The 20587-nt window shown below is 37.2% G+C and overlaps 1 protein-coding gene across 1 annotated transcript in view; it reads left to right on the forward strand.

Moving 5' to 3' along the window:
• Nucleotides 1-20587, forward strand: part of PTPRN2 (protein tyrosine phosphatase receptor type N2) — a 1449868-nt gene that overhangs the window by 657935 nt on the left and 771346 nt on the right. The window contains exons 10-11 of the mRNA XM_044678956.1: nt 6753-6839; nt 16960-17016. Of these exons, the coding sequence (XP_044534891.1) occupies nt 6753-6839; nt 16960-17016 (144 nt within the window). The remainder of the gene's footprint in view (nt 1-6752; nt 6840-16959; nt 17017-20587) is intronic.

Below are 20587 nucleotides of genomic sequence, written 5' to 3' on the forward strand. Positions count from 1 at the left end.
CTTCTTGAGGGCAGGGGCTATTTTTCCTTTTGTTCTTAATTCCCCACAATGCAACAGAGTGTCTAATGCAAAATGGAAAATTAATAAGTGGTTATTATATTGGGTTGGTGGATTGAATGGCAGGAGCAAAATATATAAGGCTGCTCAAACTTAATTGGAATGAGGAGTTTGTGAATGAAAATGGAGAGACATACAGTTGGGATCGTAACCACAATGTGCAGCTCTCTACCTGCATGGCATAATGTGTAATGAGTTGGGTGAGAAGAGAAAAAACAATTTTCAGTTCTCTTTATATTTCCCTTTATCTTGAGGGTATGTCCTTCAATTGGGGAATGGCTGAACAAATTGTGGTATATGCTGGTGATGGAATACTATTGTGCTAAAAGGAATAATAAACTACAGGAATTCCACGTGAACTGGAAAGACCTCCAGGAACTGATGCAGAGCGAAAGGAGCAGAGCCAGAAGAACATTGTACACAGAGACTGATATTCTATGGTAAAATCGAATGTAATGGACCTCTGTACCAGCAGCAATGCAATGACACAGGACAGTTGTGAGGAACTTATGGTAAAGAACGCTACCCACATTCAGAGGAAGAACTGCAGGAGAGGAAACATAGAAGAAAAACAACTGCTTGAATGCATGGGTTGAGGTGGACATGATTGGGGATGTAGACTCGAAATGACCACACCAATGCAACTAACAACAATTTGGAAATAGGTCTAGATCAATGACACATGTTAAAACCAGTAGAAAAGTGCATCGGCCATGGTTGGGGGGAGTGCAGGGGGTGAAGGGGAAAGTAGGAGCATGAATCATGTAACCATGTTAAAAATGAATATTAATAAATGTTTTAAAATTTTTTTAAAAATGTTTCCCTTTATCTTAAGCCCTATAATGTGATCAGCAGATAGCCTATGTACCTTATAATGTGAATACAGTAAAAATTTTGAAATCAGACTTTTGCAGGTAAAACTTCTAATTAACACATTCTTCCTTGTATCACTGACTACATAGTTTTCATGATGCTTGGCAAGAAAATCAAGTTCTCAAACCACAGACTCTTGAAATCTTTCCACTTCCTACACTCTGTGCTATATTTTTCCTACTGAAATGCTTTAGTCTTTTGATTATTGGACAGGTATGTCTTCTTTATAGATTCTTACAAAATACAAATGTATATATGGCCTGCAGGGTTACATCTGTTCCTGTGACAGGGAATCCCTGGAGCATTTGGGGTTGGGGCTATAGGAATGTGATGGACTATTGAATGTTTGTGTCCCAATCAGACCTGATTTAAATGCAGATATCCTTAGGGCACAGGATAAGTTGATGAAAGGGAAAAAAGTGGTGAATTGTGGTATCTGAACAAAAAAAGCATGAAATGATGACAAAAATACAAAAGTGAGAGTTGAAATTTTTTCCATGATTACCTAGAAAAACAGAAGAGCACAGCTCTTCTGAGAGTCTGCTAGTTGAAAGACTGATTTGTTCATTAGTCATGTAGCAAAGATGAACTCTTAACTTCTCAGCAGCAATTAGGGAAGCAATATAGGAGCACGGGAATGAAAACTAGGATGCATGTGTTCTCATTTTACTTATGTCAACGTCTAACCCTTTGCTTTTAGAGGAAACCCTAAAACCATGACTACTGGATCCACTACATATTTATGTTGCTTTATGTTAATTGGGTCCTCACTGTTGCATGGCAACTTTTTTTTTCTTTTTTGTTTGGAAATCTTATGACACTCCCTAAATTAGTTTTTCTAAACCATCTCTTTTCTTTTGCACTATTCTTTCCGCCTTTCTCAAGAAAGAACCTTTACTCCTACTTTACCAAGGAAATACTTACTTTTTCATGAATTTGCTCTTTTCCCTGATTCTAAATCTCAAAAATCCTTATTAACGTGTCTTATCCTCTCTTATTCCCATTTTTTGGACAAAGAGGGAGCTTGTTTCTTGCTAGGGTGAAGCCATACCATCTGGTCCTAAATTTCATCATTGATAAAACTGAAGGATTAAAAAGATAGTCTTTCATTTCCCTTCCAGTTTTAAAACTTTATGAACCTATTATTTTATAAAATATTTTCTAGGTCATGTTTTATTTCAATGAAACAAAAATGTTGTTTATTTTTATTATTTGGTTGATTGAGACAAGCAATTCAACCTCTCTTCCCAAGTTTTAAATGGTTAGGAACTTTCTTAAGAAAAACATCTCATATATACATTTTATTTAAGAAATATTTAGTTATGACTAACATTACATTCTTCTAAATGTACGTTTTTGAATGTAAAATTGGATGTAGAAAAGGAACAGGATTTTGACTTGGTATCAAGGAAAGAAGAGAAAGTTATCTAAGATAAATTCAGGATTTCAAGCTTGGAGAACTAGAGAATGGTGATGCCATAGATAATGAGGACATGATTTTAAAACCAAATTACTTTGTTTTAAAATTTGTTGAATTTAAAGTTTAGGCCATAGTGGCAAAAAATATGAAGCAGCTATGATAGCTGAGTTGAGATAACTCAGAAATGTGTTGTTATATGTCTTGAAAGAAATTAGACATTAAGTAAGAGATATCCAACATGAGGATGATGAAGGCATATGAGTGGATGAGAGTTCATGGGAACAGGTAAATGAGAGATGAGGAGAGGTAGGTAAAGGAGTTTGCTTTTTAAAAATGAGAAATATCTCTTTTGCAAAGATAAGAGTGATCAGTCAGTCAATAAACATTCATTAAATGCCTGATTTGTGTCAGGCTCAGTACTAACTGCTGGAAATACAAAAGAAATACCAAGAAAATTAAATACAAATACAAAGAAAATACAAATACAAAAGAGTCAAGGAAAAGTAAAATATAGTCCTTGCCTTTGAAGATTTCATAATATTTTAACTGAAAAAAGAGGAGAGATCCCTTTCACAAAGATAGAAAAGATAAAGGAGATGATAGTTAACTATAGTGATGTGTTAGAGAAGGTAGAATGTGATGGATAGGATGTTTTATAGTCTTTAGGTTATTGGTCAGGAGTGCAAAAAGCTTGAGAAGCTTTAGAGTAATTGTTGTGGAGATGTTCCTGGGCAATCAACAAGTGATGAATAAAAAAATTACTGAAATGCTTGTCCAGGTGAAAATAGTCAAAAGTTGTGATGGGTCAGGCAAGGGTACTAACGTGATATTTTACAACCTGAATGGAATAATGGAGTTTATCTTGTAAACTATCAAGAATAAGCAGAAAGTCTAGTTGACCTATAGCACTACTAAGAGAAGCCTTGACTGAATAGGGATAAAGGAATAGCTATATAGGAAAAGGTGCCTGCATAAAGTTTCAGGCATCAAGGCTTTGAAGCCCTGTCAAAGGTAAATATCCAGTACATGGGTAAGTGTTTGGAGAGTGGGAGATGTGTATGTAATGAAGATTGTGGTCAGAGGGAGCAATATAATGTTTCAGATTACTATTTGGATTCATTCAGACAACAAGCATTAATTAAGCATCTCCTACGTCAGGGGTCGGCAACCTTTTTGGCTGTGAGAGCCATAAATGCCACATTTTTTAAAATGTAATTTTGTGAGAGCCCTACCGTGCTCACAGTGTGCGCTCCTGTAACAGTGCCTGAAAAAAATGGACTTTATGGCTCCTGCAGAAAGAGCCATATCTGGCCCTTAAAAGAGCCAGATATGGCTTGAGAGCCATACCTTGCCGACTCCTGTCCTAAGTGCTTAAAGAAAGACAAAAACTGGTCTCTTCCATTGAGGGACTTCACAATCTAATAATCTTACAAATGTTAGGCTATGACTTGTTGACAAAGTATGTAACTTTTTTAGAATGGAGCTGGAGGTGTGCATAATCAAGGACATTAAAGAGCTAAGATAATGATGTGGAGAACAGATGCAAACTAATTATCAGAGCATTAACTTTGGCCTCTTAGATATCTCTTACTTCTACTCCTTTCTTAAGTAATCACAGTAATGTTTGCCTTTCCCTTATTCCCTTATAACACAAAAAATTGTATTATGCTGGATTTGTTGGACTGTTTGTTATGTTGTTTTGGAAGGGAGGAATTAGGACCTGTGATTTCCCTGGTGCAAGAAACAATTGTTGAGTCATTTCAGTTGTGTCCAACTCTTTGTGAGTTGGGTTTTCTTGGCAAGGATGCTGGAGTGGTTTGCCATTTTCTTTTTCCAATTTATTTTACAGATGAGGAAACTAAGGCCAGCAGGGGTAAGTGACTTGCCCAAGGTCATATAGCTAGTGTCTGAGGTCACATTTGAACTCTAGAAGATATGTCTTGCTGGCTCCAGGCTCAGCACTCTATCCACTGTACCACCTACCAGGGGACTAGGGCTGTGAATGCCTAAGGTCTCACAAAGTCATATGTGTCATAGGAAAGACTTAAATCCAGACATTCCTGGATTTCTTCCTTGGTTTCTCTTGATGGCCACAGTGTCTCTTTTTATGTAAAATACAACCTGATTTGGCAACTAGTTATGCATTGCCTTTTATCATTCACTGTTCCTTGACTATTGGTCATCAGTTAGACTTAAAGCTTTTAAAGGGCAGGGACCATCCCTTGCTCTTCTGATATATTACCCCCAGAGCACCTAAGACAGTGCTAACTACAGCCTGGATGCTCCATAAATATTTGTTGGATAATTAATTAGAATGGAGATTAGTGGAACACAGTTACAAAGCAGCTATCAATGCACTTTACTCTTGCATTCTTTGCATTATAGAAAGACCTTCTGGGATTAGCCAGTTCTTAGGCAAAACAAGACTATGTGAAGGACCTGATCTTTTGGCAGAGTGGGGAATTCCTGGGGTAGGAATGTCCTGTTTATCAGCTACAGATAGAATTTTAATCCTAGGGAATTGTCAGAGACTCACCCAGGTCACTGAGCTAGCAAGTATCTGAGGCAGAGCTTGACCTTAGGTCTTCTATATGCTAAATCTAATCTATTATCTAAAATACAGCTGATGATTCAGTAGATAAGAGTGCAAGACTTGGAATCTGGAAGGCCTCTGACACTGGCTATGTCCTTATTGGGGAACCTATGGCATGCTTGCTGGATAGAGCTGTTCCCTTCCCCTTCTCCATCATGCCTGAGGACATTTCCTTCATCACCTGCCCCTCTGCCCAGCAGCCCAATAGGAGGGCTTTCTCCCTTCCCTGTCAGGGGCAAAGGGGCAGTTCCCATGTGGCATGAGGGTGCATTTTGGGCACTCAGTCTCTAAAAGGTTCACCATCACTGGGCTATGTGATCCTGGGCAAGTCATTTCACTTATCCTTTCTTCAATTTCCTTAACTATAGCATAAAGATAATCATAGCATTAATCTCCTAGGATTGTTGTGAGGATCAACTGAGATACTTGTAAAAGAAGCTTTAGTACATGTGCCTGGCACCTGACAGGTACTATATAAATGCTTGTTATATTCTTCCTTCCCTATCCATTGCACCATTTGTTTTTACTGTCCGGTAAGTCAAGTCTGACTATCTATCACCCTGGGATCTCTGTCCATGGAATATTCTTGGCAAAGATACTAGAGAGGTTAGCTAATCCTTCTCCCATGGCAAATAGAGGTTAAGTGACTTGCCAAAGGTTACACAGAAGTTTCTGAGGCTGGATTTGAACTCAGTTCTTCCTAACTTTATGCTCAGTGTTCTATCCACCTTGCCACCATCTGCCTCACCATTATACTATACTGCCACTAAATTCATTTCATTATCATTATCATAGCCCTGAACTAATAGATTGGCTATAGGTTGAACCTTACCAGGAGATGATATTGTAACATCTCCCCTTATATTTATCCAACTGTCAAAATGGCTTTTGTTAATGCACATACATTAAATTCGGTAACAAATATGAGTACAAAAATAATCTCTTTTCACCAGAAATCCTCATTTCTCAATTGGTTACCTTCTTCATTTGAGCAATCAGCTATACGACACCCCTGTACCCTTAAAGTTTCTTTGATTTGCAAAACTGGTTGAGGCCCCCAGCGCCTGTTAATAGGAATGATACATTTACATTAGATTTGATTGCACCCCAGCTCCAGTACAATGAAGCAGCTCTATTTATGTAAATATGGTATTTATATGAGTTACAGAATATAAGGCTATTGTATCATCACAATACACAGACATATACACCTCTGATCTCTTGAATCCCCCTTCCTGGGCTCATCTGTCTGTTTCTATTGTTTACTCTTAAATACGTAATATTTGGGTGTCCTTTCAGCAGGCGAGGATTCATTTCAGACACTAATGAATTTAAAAATATGCTTTTGCCTTGTCCATTTGATACCCAGCCCTGCAATTTGACTTTCAGCATTTGTTTCTATCTCCGGCTCTCGTCCTTCTCCTTCTTGTCCCTTTCTTTCCCTCCCCTCCCCACCCCCTTTATTATATTTTTTTATTGAAGGCTGAGATGAGCCAGTTGCTGCATCATGGGCCCATTACACTTCCTAACAATTCCATTTGCACCTTATTGTTTGTCTTATTGCTGGAAAATTCAGGTGATTCATCATGCCTGAAGAAGCACCTGATCCCAATTCCCCTGATATCATGATCACTATGTGACAGGAATACAGTAGCAGTGGTGGCTTTCAAAGTCTAAGAGGCCAAGGTGATAACTCTTTGGGGACTCTTAGCCTCTCAAGTATTGATGAGTTCCATTTTTGTAACAATGTGTTTATTTTTTTTTTTGTTTTCTTCCCCTCCTACTCCCTCTCTCCCTTCCCTTCAATAGCCCTCTGAGTGTGGAGAAGGGGAAGAAGTTGATCAAGGAAGTGGTACAGCTACTGAAGTTGCCCCCGACCGCCATTGTGGATGTCAAGTAGGTACCTAATGGAGGGGGGAACATCCTTTGATTGTATCCTTGTATCACATTGCAGTCCATTTCATAAACGAAGGCATGAGAGAAAAGCTAGGTGCTTGAGTTTTTTGTTAATTATATCAAAGAAAATCTGTTTGGAAAAGAATGAAGAGGAAAATCCCAGTGGTTTGGGGTAAGTTATTTAAATAGTAAGTGAAACCTGAGTTTAATTATGAAACACCTGGAATAATCTGCAAAAAGAAAGATAACTCAGCTAGAAGGTATAAAATGATATGGATGAAAAGAAAGCAGCCAATTACCATTTATTAAAACCTTTAGATGTACAAAGCTTTTGGTTTGTCACTAGCGAAGACATAAAAGATTCAGTGTTTGATTCTTTTTTTAAGGAGCTTACAAACCACCTGGGGAATGGGATATACACACCCAAGAAATAAATGAAGAAATCTGTTTATGGAGTGGTGTATCAACAAATAAGCAAATTCAAATAGTATTCCCTTAGCATGGAAGTGCTAAGGAGACCATGGGTAGAAAAGTGAGAAGGAAGTCAGAAGAAATCAATAGTGGACATCTTCCTGGAGAGAAGGAAGTTAGAGAGAAGTTTAGAAAAGGGTACAGAAAGAAAGCATATTAGAAATGAGATGTTAGAGGTCATGCAGACAATTGCCCTCATCTTATTGATGAAAAAACTTGAAACCCTAAGAGGTTCAATGACTTGGTCATATTTACAAAGCAATTAAATGGCAGATGTCTCTGTGTCTCTCTTTCATGACGCCTCTTTGTCACTGTCTCTCTTTTTCTCCCTCTCTGTATCCCCATCTTCCTTTCACTGTGTCTGCACTGAATCCATCTCCCTTTCTGTCTCCCTTTCTCTGTCTCTATTTCTGTCACTCTGTATCTCTGACTCTTCTGTCTCTGTCTCTTCTACTTCAGCTTACAGAAGGTCAAGACTTCAAGATGGAAAACTATGAAAGGAGATACTGGTGGCTCAAGCCCTGGGGAATAAATGAAAGGCAAATTTCAGCTGTGTGGCTAATCTAGGTCATATCTTTTTCATTTATAATGAGGAAGGGAGTGAAATAGATGGCCTCTAAAGTCTTTTTTAGCTTTACCTCTGTGATCTCTACACTCCTAGATGTGACTTTGCCATACTCTTATATGTTTTCTTTTTCAAAAGGGCACAAAGAGCAAAAACTGAGTTGTCATGGACCCCAGTGACTTCATGGCTAAAAATTTAGGTTTAGCTACTTTCCAGGTTGGTGCCATGATACTCAGGCTATGTAAGCACCCCGAGAATCATATGCTCCCTCCTGTGACTTCACTATTCATTCTCTCTAGGTTCGACTCCTTTGGAAATATCATTCATTCTTTCAGGCCATTTATTTGACTGACATAAAAACAAATTCTCACCTAATGACCCAAGAGAGGTAACACAATTTACAAGGAGCCCTAAGTCTAATTTTGAGCCAGAAGGCTGCTTAAGAATCTTGTTTAGTAGGGATTAAAGTAAGATTTAATTTTTCTCAAAAACTGTGAGATTATTTGTGTCTGACAAGAATAAGCCTGTGAATATGACTGATTTTCCCTGGCTTTATGAAGAGGTTATTCCTGTGACTACTTCATTCTCTCTATATATATTTCCACATGCCAATCAACAAATCATTAAGCTTTTATTGACCATTTTTTTTTGTCCTAAGAGTCAATTGGTCTCAAGCAGGTCTTAAAAACAGAAGACCCAGATTCAAGTTCTGAGCTGATACATTTTAACTGCCTGAACAAGGGCAAACCACTTGACCTTTTAATGGTAATTTTCAGATTTTGCAATTATTCCTTCCCATAGGTGGTCCTCATAAAGGGCTATAGACAATAGCAAATGCCTAGTGAAAAAAAAAATCACTTCTGAGTCTTGCTCTCTTATCATTGGACTTCTTTTAATCTTTTATGAATGAGTCTTTCTCATGATGAGATTTTGTGGGTTTGTACATATGAGTTTTAAGTGAAACAGGCAAGGGGGAGTTCTTGAACAGCTAACCTTGAACCAAAATGTATCATAGTATTAAACTGAGGTTTAATGACTATAGCTGTAGTAATGATTCCCCAGTGACTTAGAAAATACTTCCCATTTCAAGTCAAATCAAATAGATATTATCATCGATATCGTTTTTAGACATGGCAGAACTAAATATTTTTTGGAAATTGATAGTCTTAAAGGTCTATCATTCTTTCATCTTCAATTGATATATTTTAATTTGACTTTGTTGGGGGGGGGAATACAAAGTCATAGTAAAATAAAATAAAATAAAAACTTTACCAGCCAGATTGTTGCAGATCTACTAAAGCACTCTATTACCATCCCATTACATACAATTAGAAAAGATTTTTGTTTGTGAATGAATTTTCTTCTGTTAAAATATGTAACAAAAGTTCAATATGCTCCCATCAGAAAACCAAAAGCAACTTATTGAAAAATATTTTTGATAGATTGTGTGATTTAGTTGAACAAATTTATCAGATCGGTTTTTCCTTTCGAGTAGTCTTGTATCACTTTACGTGCTTTTTTGGCTTTTACATGGAATTGTCAAGTATGAAATATGACAAGTCTCTAATTCTTCACTGTTCTATCTGTTTTTTTTCTGTTTCTAAGCAAAAGCATTTACAAAAGTATCCTCTTCATCATTCTTGTGAATTTTCACGTTAGTTTAATTCCATCTATCCCTAACACAGACAAGAGACAGTCAAAATAGCCATGTGTCACCTGTTCTATGTTTATGAGAAAGAAAGGAACAATGAAGAAAATTTGCTGATCTCAGGGATCCAGTTCTGTTTTGTTTTAAAAGAAGCAGCTCTCAGGTTACATCATGGGGTCAGTGAAGGTCCAATTACTGACACCTTTTATATCCACAGGCTGTTCAGTGATAATTGGTGTTCAGGATGATGGCTCCCACCCCTCCCAGGAACCCTGTGAAGTGTGAAGTGTCTTCTCATTTACTCCCCAGTGTGATCTCTCTAACCATGCTGGGTCTTGGCAGCATCAAACCAGAAGAAGGCATCACTGGAAGTCTAGTTAGACCAAGGCAGGCTGATGAATATTGAAGACCAAGGTAACAAGATAGTAAGGGGTCTTGGACAAGAATTCAATCATTAGAAAAGGGTACGTGGGTACCATGAGCCCAGGCAGGGAATTAGGACTGAAAACATGGGAAATCTGCACAAGCAGAAAGGAGTGATAATAATAACTCATATTTATATATATTTTGGGGGACTTACAGAAGTACTTTCCTTACATTAACTTTTAAGTGAGGAAGACCCCAGAGTCCTAAGTAGTTAGCTGGAGTCTAAGGAGAATTAAAATCAATGTAGCATGAAAATGCAAAGTTGAGTCAGTCAACAAGCACTGCTTAGTAATTATGCACTACTATGTGGCAGCTTACACCATGCTAAGCATTGTTATTACAAAGAAAGAGAAAAAAATGGCCCCTGATACCAAGAGTCTTGAATTCTAATGGGAGAATCAACATACAGATAAGTCCATTGAAAATATATATAGTAGGAATAGAAACAAGATACATTTAGAGGAAAGGTACTAATAGCTGTGGAAGGGAACCTGAGAATGGTGGTGGTGGCAGCAGTGGCAGAAAGTCAGACCGAAACTGAGACTAAATGGAAAACAGGAAATATAGGAGTTGGAGATGAGGAAGGAGAGCATTCCAGGTGACAGAATAGTCAATATAAATGCATGGAATCAGGAAAATAGATGTCCTATAAGAACAGCAAGCTGGCCAGTGTATGTGACTTGTAAATGGTAGAAAGTGGAATAAAGTGTAAAAACAGAGAAAAGGTAAGAAGGAGCCAAGTGATATATGGAAACAAAGTCCCAGGAAATTAGGCATGTTGTCCCATAACAACAGAACTCAATAACCCGGAAATGAAAGAACGCCATAGTAGTAGTCGAAATATTCGGCACAAAGTGGTATGAGCAGGTCAAAAGGAAGGGTCATCACCAAAAGATAACTGTCTTGTTTTGTGTCCTGATTTTAAGTTCTTTTGTCTGGTGTAGGTAACACTGGGCAGGTTTACCATGAATCAGAGTGACATGACTCTACAGTTATTAGATATTTTTGATGCCAACAGGTTCAGAGAGCAAGGCATACTGGGGCATTGTAGTACCACTTCAGCCATTCTCCTCACTGTAGGCAATACACAACGTGCTTCTCTGACTCTGACCTTAGGTTTGTTCTCAAATCCCAAGCATTTTCTCTTTTCATTTTGTTTCCTTTCCTTGGAGTACCCATCTACTTCTCTCTCTCTTTCTCTCTCTTTTTTTTTTTTTCATTTTTTGTTCATTCTTGAGATCCTTTTCCTTGAAGGAAAGGACCTTATTAAGGCCCTGGATAACCCATCTGACAAACATTTATTAAGTACCCACTATAGGCAAGGAACTGTGTTCCAGGGACACAGAGACAAAATTAAAAGTTATAGCCCCTGTCTTCAAGAGAATTTACATTCTACTAGAAGGATTTATGTTTATCTTTCTCCCTTTTTAATTCTTATAGCACGTATTATATTTATTCCTTATTTTGGTCTCATAATTATTGCTTCACAGTCAATACACTTTATTGAATTGTCATTTATTGAATGCTTAAGAGCTGTCAAATACTATGCTAGTTACTGGACATACAATTACAAAGTCAAAGATAGCTCCTGCCCTCAAGGACTTTGAATTCTAATAAAAGCATACATATGTACATATATACATATAAATATGTAAATAATAACCAGAAGTATTTGGGCCAGGAAAATTAAAGTCTCAGAGAGTGGAATAATGCTCCCACTGTAGAATGATACATCCTTGTCAGATAATGTCCATATTCATTCTTTTATGGCTCTAGTGTCTGCTATATAGAAGACACAGCTCTGGGTGCTATGGGTTGTATCAAAGTGAATGTGCATCCCTACCCTCAGGGAATTTATAATCTAGTTGGTATAATATGAATACAAATCATGCTAATCCAAATGACTGGAGCTTTCTGTAAATAAAGAAGAGGAAGGTGACCTAAAACTGAAAAAGCAGGTTGTAACCAACCATATTGTGAAGGACATAGATGCAAGGATGTGAAGTCTCACCTTTATTTAGTGGGCAACAGGCAATTGTTAATGCTTTTTGAGCAGAGGCGTGACAGGTCAGACGAAGAAAGATTAATCTGCTAAAGGATTCAAGCTGGAGAGAGTAGAGACAGGGGGACAAGGTACAAAATTACCACACTAGACCGGATAAAAGGTAATAAGAGTATGAACTAGTTAGAACAGTTGGAAAGGAGATATCGCAGAAGTTGAATGCATAGGACATGGCAACTGATTATATGTTGCTTGGGAGAGAGGGGGAAAAGGGAATAAGGAGAAGTTAGTGCCTCCAGAAGGCTTTAGCCTGGGTGAGAGGAAAGTGGGGAAGCAATTTGTCAGTAGAAATAGGAAAGTAGAGCAGAAGCTGACAGAGGAAAAAAACTAAACACATTCTGTGTTCTAACCAAACTGGTTGATTTACTCATACCCAAAGTCATTATTCTAATTCCTTCCTCTGAGCCTTTGTGGAACTGTCCCCCTCACCCCAGCCCCTGGCTCCCTGACCCATGCTCATAATGCATACCCTTCTCGACTTTGCCTCCTAGTATCCCTGGCTTCCAACCGGGCTCATCTGCCATTTCCTATGTTGACATGTTTTATTCCCCTCCCACAACATCCCAGGGAGAATATATATTCTTTAGGGACAGGGACTTTTTGTGTATCTTTGCATCCCAGTGGCTTGTCAATAGTAGGTACACAATAAAAACTTTTTGAATTGCCTTGTACCTGAATTCTGAATACTATCTGAAAAAAAGGGTACGTAATAATAATTTTAATTATCTGAAATTTAAAAAAAGGTAAATTATAAAATTAATCTTTGAGTCCCAGTAGCCTGTCTACTTATTGAAATGAGTGACTATAGTTCAGATATTACATTATACCAAGCATATCTAAAGACTGTCACCTCAATGCAGAGCTACCTTGCCAGTTAACAGTTTTATATAGCGTGTTAGATAAAATGCTTCTGATTATTTTCAGTTTAGCCTGTACATAGCACATTTGTACAAAGTTGTTTTCTTGATGCCTACATTATTAGACTATGAGCTCTTTAAGAACACAGGATATTGTTGTTTTTCCTGTTTTTGTACCATCAAAAGCTAGATGAGGAAATTGTTAGAAAAGAGAATTAAAGGAGGTCTTAAGGCAGCTAAGATTGAGTATGAGGATTCTGAAGTAGAGGAAGATGGAGAGACAAAACTAAGGTAAAGAGACTAAAAAGGAAGATGGGAGGGCACTTGGTATATGACTTGTACATAGTAGGCACTTAATAAGTAAATAAAATAAATAAAATAGACTCTGACTTCTGGTCTCTAATACTTACCAATTATGATCCTAGACCAGGGATTCTTAGCTTTACTTTGTGTCATTGATCTTGTTGGCAGTTGGGTAAACCAATGAGCCCTTTCTCAAAATAATGTTCTTTAAGTGCATCAAATATGATTATAATGGAAATCTATTATTTTAAATATATTTATCAAAATATCTAAAAAGGGGCAGCTGGGTAGCTCAGTGGATTGGGAGCCAGGCCTAGAGACGGAAGGTCCTAGGTTCAAATCCGGCCTCAGCCACTTCCCAGCTGTGTGACCCTGGGCAAGTCACTTGACCCCCATTGCCTACCCTTACCACTTTTCCACCTATGAGTCAATGCACAGAAGTTAAGGGTTTAAAATTTAAAAAAATATAAAAAAATATCTAAAAAGCAAATTCATGAACCCCTGGTTAAGAACATCACCCTGGGCAAATCATGTAAATTCTGGTTCCTTCGACTCATTTTCTTCACCTGTAAAACTGAGAAAGAATGCGTTTTTTGGAACCTACATATATGTGCACATATGGATATATAAATATGCACACACATATAATATATAATAAATATTCATTATATATAATTATTTATTTTACATAATAAATAATATATGAATATGTGTGAATATATGATATAAATAATGACTATTATATAGAATATAAAATATACATGTTTAAGTATATACATACCTATATGTATATATGTACAAGTATAGATACATATCTATACATAGATGAATGTTTGTATGCACAAATATACATATATACTATATATGAGTATGTATCCCAAAGATGATGCATAATCTTTGTAAACTTTGAAGGGCCACATAAATATTAGCTATTATTATCCTAACATTTTCTCAGTGTGTATTGAACCCCTGCCATATGCAAAGTACTATGGCAGCTATAGTGTGTCAAACAACAATAAAGAGAATATGGTCCCCAACCATTTGACACTTACCATCTATCTTCACATTAATAGAGATTTTATTGCCGACTACATAATCACCTCCTAGAAACCAAAGTTCAGGTCAAATATTTCCTTTATATCCTTCTAAAAATTTAGAATATAGCAATTTCTCAGTAAATATTTAATGAATGAAGAGACGACAGCTATATTACCGCTGATCCAGATCTTCAAGGTAACCATTGGCCCCAGAGTAAGTTACATGTAGGGTTAAGCCTTCTTGGATCAATTCTTGGCCCAGAATGAAATAACTCACTCATTGTGCCTTAGGTTAATTGAACATCACCTGTGTCCCTGTTCTGGAATCTTCACCCAGAACTCGATTTCACTTTCCTATCCTGGCCAGCAGTAGCTATGGAGAAGAAAAGCCAAACATTGGATCCAAATACCTCTTCAAAGTCAAGAGCAAAATCAATCCCTAGCCTCCTGAGGGCCTCAGCCTTTATCTCCAAACATCCCATGTTTTCCATAGAAGAAGAGACCTTAATTAAAAATAAGGATTTTGTGAGAATCAAGTAAAAAACCCAAAGTGATTAGTACCAAGAAGGGGCAGAGCTTCAACAAGGAGCAGCCCAGAGCTGCCAAGGGGATGTTTAGCAGCATTCAGATGACATTATTACAATATAAGAACACTGGATAGGAGGGAGGAAAGAAATGAACAGAATGGATCTTGAATAAAACCACCTCTAGCTCACCGGGGGCTGGACATATTGAATTTTCATTTTGTTCTTATGGAGGAACCCTCTGTGTGATTTTACAGTAGATAAAATTCAGTGATTCAAGTGTGTAAGAGGTCTTTATGTTGGCTGCTGTTCACCTTGGGGTGGCCTGAGCCCTTTCTTCTCCTTTCCCATTGCCCTTTCTATATGCATTGGTTTCTGTTATAGAGACTCAATTGTTTGTGGAAGAATACCCCAAATGGGAGTACCAAATCCTCCTAAATGCTGGCCTCAGCAGTCATGTTGAAAGAAAAGGCCAGAAAGAGTTTTTCATTAGAATGCACAATATAGAATGCAAATGTATATTAACATCTAATTTGGTCCTAGGAAGTGGGTTTAGCAATAATAATAATTTTAAGGAGTCTTTATAAGACTTAACTACAGGGGGAAGAAAATTAGAAAATAAGTTCTATTGGTCATTCTACCTTTCCTTTAGAACCTTCCTTTCCCTTTTTTCTTATCCCCCAATGTCCTCCTCCATTTCCAGAATGCACACACACACACACACACACACACACACACACAATACCCTTAGCTGCTACTCTATCCAACCTACCTCTAGCCTTTAAAGAATAAGAGTTATTCTGGATACAATGACCACTTTGGGATGAGGTAGAATGTGGTCTTTGGTAACCAATCACCCATTATCATTTCCCTTTTTTTCCCTTAACCTTCATCCCAAGCACAGGTTTCTTTTTCTATTTTAGTCCTCATCCCATTTCCTAAAGATTAATTTGAAACACAGACTTCCTCAGTCTTTCTAGTTGTTTAGTGGGCTTCATGTTGTATGCATTGTTGGACGCTTATAATCCTTCCTAAGAAATGGACCCTGAGCTTCCCAAATCAACCAACAGTGAGCCTGATTGTCCTTAAACAATACTTTGATATTATTCCTCCTATGATCACTAATCTCCAGCAGCTCCCTATTTCCCATTAAGTGGAGAAACTAAACTCCACAACCAGACTTTCAAGATCTTTGTTAATATGACCTAATCCCAACACATTTTTGCAATAATCAAGCTAGCCTCCATTGGCTCACTGAACATGGCATATACTTAATCTCCCATGCCTTCCTACCTTCATTTATCTTGATCTTCTTGTCTTCTTCCCCCCCCCCCCCTTATTAATCCTGTTCTTTAAAATACACAGTCAAGCAGGGCATGATGGCTCATGTTTATAATCCCTGCTAGCTGGAAGGCTGAGGTTGATAGATCTCTTTAGCTGGGAATACTGAACTCCACTGAGCTGTCAGTAAAGAGACTACACTAAGCCTGGCACCAATATGATAAGCCTTTAGGAACAGGAAGCCATAAGGTTGATAGAGAGGCAAACTGGCCTAAGTTTGGGGTTTTTGAGTAGCTACTGTGCTTCTAGCCTGAGCAAGATAGGGAAACCCACTCTCAAAAAAAGAAAAAATGTCAATGAAGTTTCACGTCTTCTTCTATCAGGCTTTCCCTGTCCAGCCAAATCCTCAGTTATCTCCCTTTCTTTCAAAGACCTACGTCATCCTATATTTAGATTACCAATTTAGCCTTCCATTCAATGCTGGTTTTTTCCCTGGTGCATGAGTATGTGTTTTCCCTCCTGAAGGATAAGGGAGCATGGACTAGATTTTTGAATGTTTCTACATTGTCTAGTATTCTAATGAGCATATGGTAGGAATTCCATAAATATTTGATTTCATCAGTTACTGACAGGAAACATTTCATCCCCATTTCAAGTGGGGATCATATAGTGATCAGGACCAGCATTGAGGGGTACTTGTAAAACTACATCATTATTTGGGTGGGGGGAACCAACATGGTAGCTGCCACTTTTAGACGCTGCCCACATTTTTATGGGAGTGCTAGTTACGCTTAATCTGTTTTGTTAATGGTTATGTAGCTGTCAAATAAATTCCATTATTTCTTATTACATCATTAGATACCATTAAAAGGACATTAGCATGCTGATGTAATTATGCCAACAGACGTAAAACGACTACAGTTATGATTTTATAATCTAATTATAGGTGTCCACAGCTACTGTTGATTGATTGTGGAATTGGGGCAGACCATATCTCATTCAGGTGAGCCATGCTACTAGGATGAACAATTGAAAAAAAAAAGTACTTTCCTTTCCCTTTAACAACATGGATTCTTGAGCAGTTTGGAGCAACAACACCTGTACTGCTCCCAGATAAATTTCAAACTGTGCTTCTAAATCAGCCACATAAAGTATTGGATCACCTGATGGCATTATTGGGAGGACAGTCTAAATCTGTGATCAATCTCCATGTGTTTTCATGATGCAAGAAGTAGTTTAGCTTCACATCTATGTGATTTGCTGAATTGATGAATACAGTGTTTTCTGGTGTCACAATGGTTCCTAAAGAAGCAGCAATGGGAATTTACCACACTGACACTTTTCATTAGGATCTCATAAATGGAAGAATGGGAAAAAAGGTTCTTGAACTGGTATCTCAGACAGAGCTGTATTCCATTCTCAAAGTCCTGGATTTGGACCTGGAAAAGACTTGGAAGACTGGTAATCCAATCTCCTTCATTTGATAAGTGAGAAGATTGAGACCCATATGAATGAAATGGCTCACCCTGCCTCACAAAGAAAGTAGCACAGCTCCTATTTAAAAGTAGGGACTCTGACTTCATATTTACTATTCTTTGGACCTTACCATCTTGCCTCATTGACTTTTAATAGATCTGCCTTTTTGAATTCTCTCTTCTTTTGGTGTTAGAGGAATAATTTCCTATGAACTACTTGCCCAGTTATTCAAGTGAAAAGTCTTCTTAGACATCTATTCATAGAAATGCAGACGCTCAATCAGGAGTATGCTGGAGACAACCCAAATGAACTCTGAAGAGCAGATGGTTAAATTTTCAGAGAGCATTTACACCTGACAAATTACACAAATCAGGACAATTCATTGTTTTGTTTGGTCTAGACTTAAGAAAATGATAAAGAAAATGTTGGTGCAGATTAAAATTAAAATTATGGTGGATGTACTTTTCCTCCTTTAAACAACTAATTGATAAACATTAACATGGTTCGATTTGAAGGATCTTAGAGGCCACTCAGTAGAATCTAGACCTAAGAATCCCCTTGTGGGAAGCCAATAAGAGAATAGATAAAAATCTGAGACTTCTCTTTTGATCCCTTTTGTGATCCTTGTGATTTCTTGTTGAAAAGTATTGTGGCCTTATTGAAAAGCTTTAAGTTCCTCATAAACCAGAATTTAAGAGGTTAACATTTTTCCCCTTTGGTCAGAAATGCAGCCAAGGTGGAAACCTTAGTTTAGCTGGGCATTTGCCCCTGAGAAAAGTATTCTCAGACTTGGCTTGGTGATAACAAATATAGCTGAAAGTACAGCCTGGTTCTTATCTTCACCTTGAAGCTTCTAAGCCTGTTGTATTGTCTATGTCAAAAATACAGCTCTGTGTAGTTGTGGAAAACTATCCTTGTACTTTTGGGTGAAAGGGAGTTTGAATTTCTTATATAATAAACTTGTGACTCAAGGGCACTTCGGAGAAGCAGCTATGAGATAACAGTCAACATTGTCTCCCCTGTCCAGTTATTTCCTTATCAACTAAGCTGACCTTTATCAGAGATGATAAATAGATCTGGAGATCCCCTCTATAAAATCTCCAACCAATGATTTGAAGCCTTTTGTGAGGAGGCTCCCACTGTCTTCTTAGGTAAGCTATTAGACTTTGGAACAGGTTTTTGTTTTGTTTTTTAATTTTGAGCCAAAATCTGCCTCTCTATCACTTCCATTCACTCCTTCCATTGATATTCTAGAGGTAAGCAAAATAAGTGTAACTTTCTTTTTCGTTGAGAGCCTTTTAAATACTTGACAAGAAGATGAGAACTATCATGATCTCACAAGTCTTTTTTTTTTCAAGATAAATGTCTTCAATACCTTGAAATAGTCCTCACATGACATTATCTCTATTCCACTAAGTATCCCTGTGTTACCTTCTTCTGGATATACCATATTTAATTTGTTTCCTGCCTAAAATATGGTTCTAGAATTGATAATAAGAGTTTAAACTCTTTTGTCATCCCTTTCTTAACTGACAAAAATATGTTCAATTTCTTAAAAAAAAAATTGGCTGCCAAGCCTCACTTGACTCACAATGAACTTGTAGCCCACTAAAATATACAGATTTTTTTCCCCAAGAATTTTTCTGTTTATATTTCTTCTATATTAGAGTAGTGAAGTTAATTTATAAAATTTTACATGTATCACTTTTAAATTGATGTTATTCTCTTTGACCCTTTGATATCTTTTATTGGATCTGAACTATCATCCAACATTTCAATATTTCATTCAGTCCTGAATTAATTAAGTTTCATGTCATGTGAAAATTTGAAAAGTACGTATTCTATACCTTCTACTGCATAAGTACTCAATTTTGTTAAGATAAAAATGATACTGAGTCAAAAGTAGATCTCTGAGGCATTCCATTAGAGACTTTCCTCCAAGCTGACATTGATCCATGACATGATTCACTAGGGTCATATATTTAGACCTGGAAGGGACCTCTTAGAGACTGTATCTTCCAATTCTTTCATTATATAGATGAAGAAACTGACTCCAAAGTCAATAACTTTTCCACTGTGGGATCTTACAGATTTACAAGTTCATTACTCTTTTTAATTATAGCATCAAAGCTAAATCACTGGTTGTAATAAGTAAAATCCTGTGTCTTGGTATCATGCTTAAGCTAGTTGCTTGATAAACACAAAGAATTGATACTTATTAAGTGGTTTTTGAGCAGATTGTTTAAATGCCAATGGTTTACATTGAGAGTCTCTTTCTTTAGTGACATGCCTTCATTTATTTTTTGAGTTGCAAAGACTAACTGTTGGGGCTTATTATTTCTTTCTAAGTTTTATACCTGAATTTAAGACAAGTACTAGCAGGTGAATGATGCTTCCTTATGATTAACTTCCTACAACAAATGATTATACTTTCTGCAGATGGGGTTAGCTGAGAGAGCAAAAAATCAACATCTTTTTCTATGATGACCTCTCTATCAGAATTGTAGAATTGAACTGCTTGCTATAAAACCTCTACAAACCAAAAGTGAAATATAAGTTATAGTAAGAACTAAAGAAATGTTAAAACTAAAGAACAAATATGATCACTTAGTCACCAAATTCAGTTGTTATCTATTACTAATAAACTTAATTCTTATTTTCCTCATTAGAGTATGGTAGAAAACAACTTTTGCTCACTTCAAATCCTTCCCAATGGTCAGTTCTGATCCAGGCTATACCTCATTCTAGCAACCTTCAGAGTTCAGTGATTCTTTTCATTAAGAGGTTGCTGCAGGCAATCCTCTAACAGGGCAAAATTCATACAAACTCATGGAAGTCTGAAGAGAATGTCATTCCCTGATGGACTCAAAAGTCTGTAAAAGAAGCAAAATATTTAGTCAAACATATGACTAAATCTGGCAAGGAAAGTGTAAATATGACCCTACTTTTATTCAACAGGCATTCATTAATCACCTACTTTGTGTCTGACACTCCTGTTCTGACATTAGCCTGAATGTTTGTGCACTCATGTATAGGTTCATACCTGTGATTTCACTGGTCTGAGAAATTCTGAAAAAGAACATTCCTTCTTTCAATGC

The sequence above is a fragment of the Gracilinanus agilis genome, chromosome 5, assembly GCF_016433145.1.
Source record: "Gracilinanus agilis isolate LMUSP501 chromosome 5, AgileGrace, whole genome shotgun sequence".
Taxonomy (NCBI): Eukaryota; Metazoa; Chordata; class Mammalia; order Didelphimorphia; family Didelphidae; genus Gracilinanus; species Gracilinanus agilis.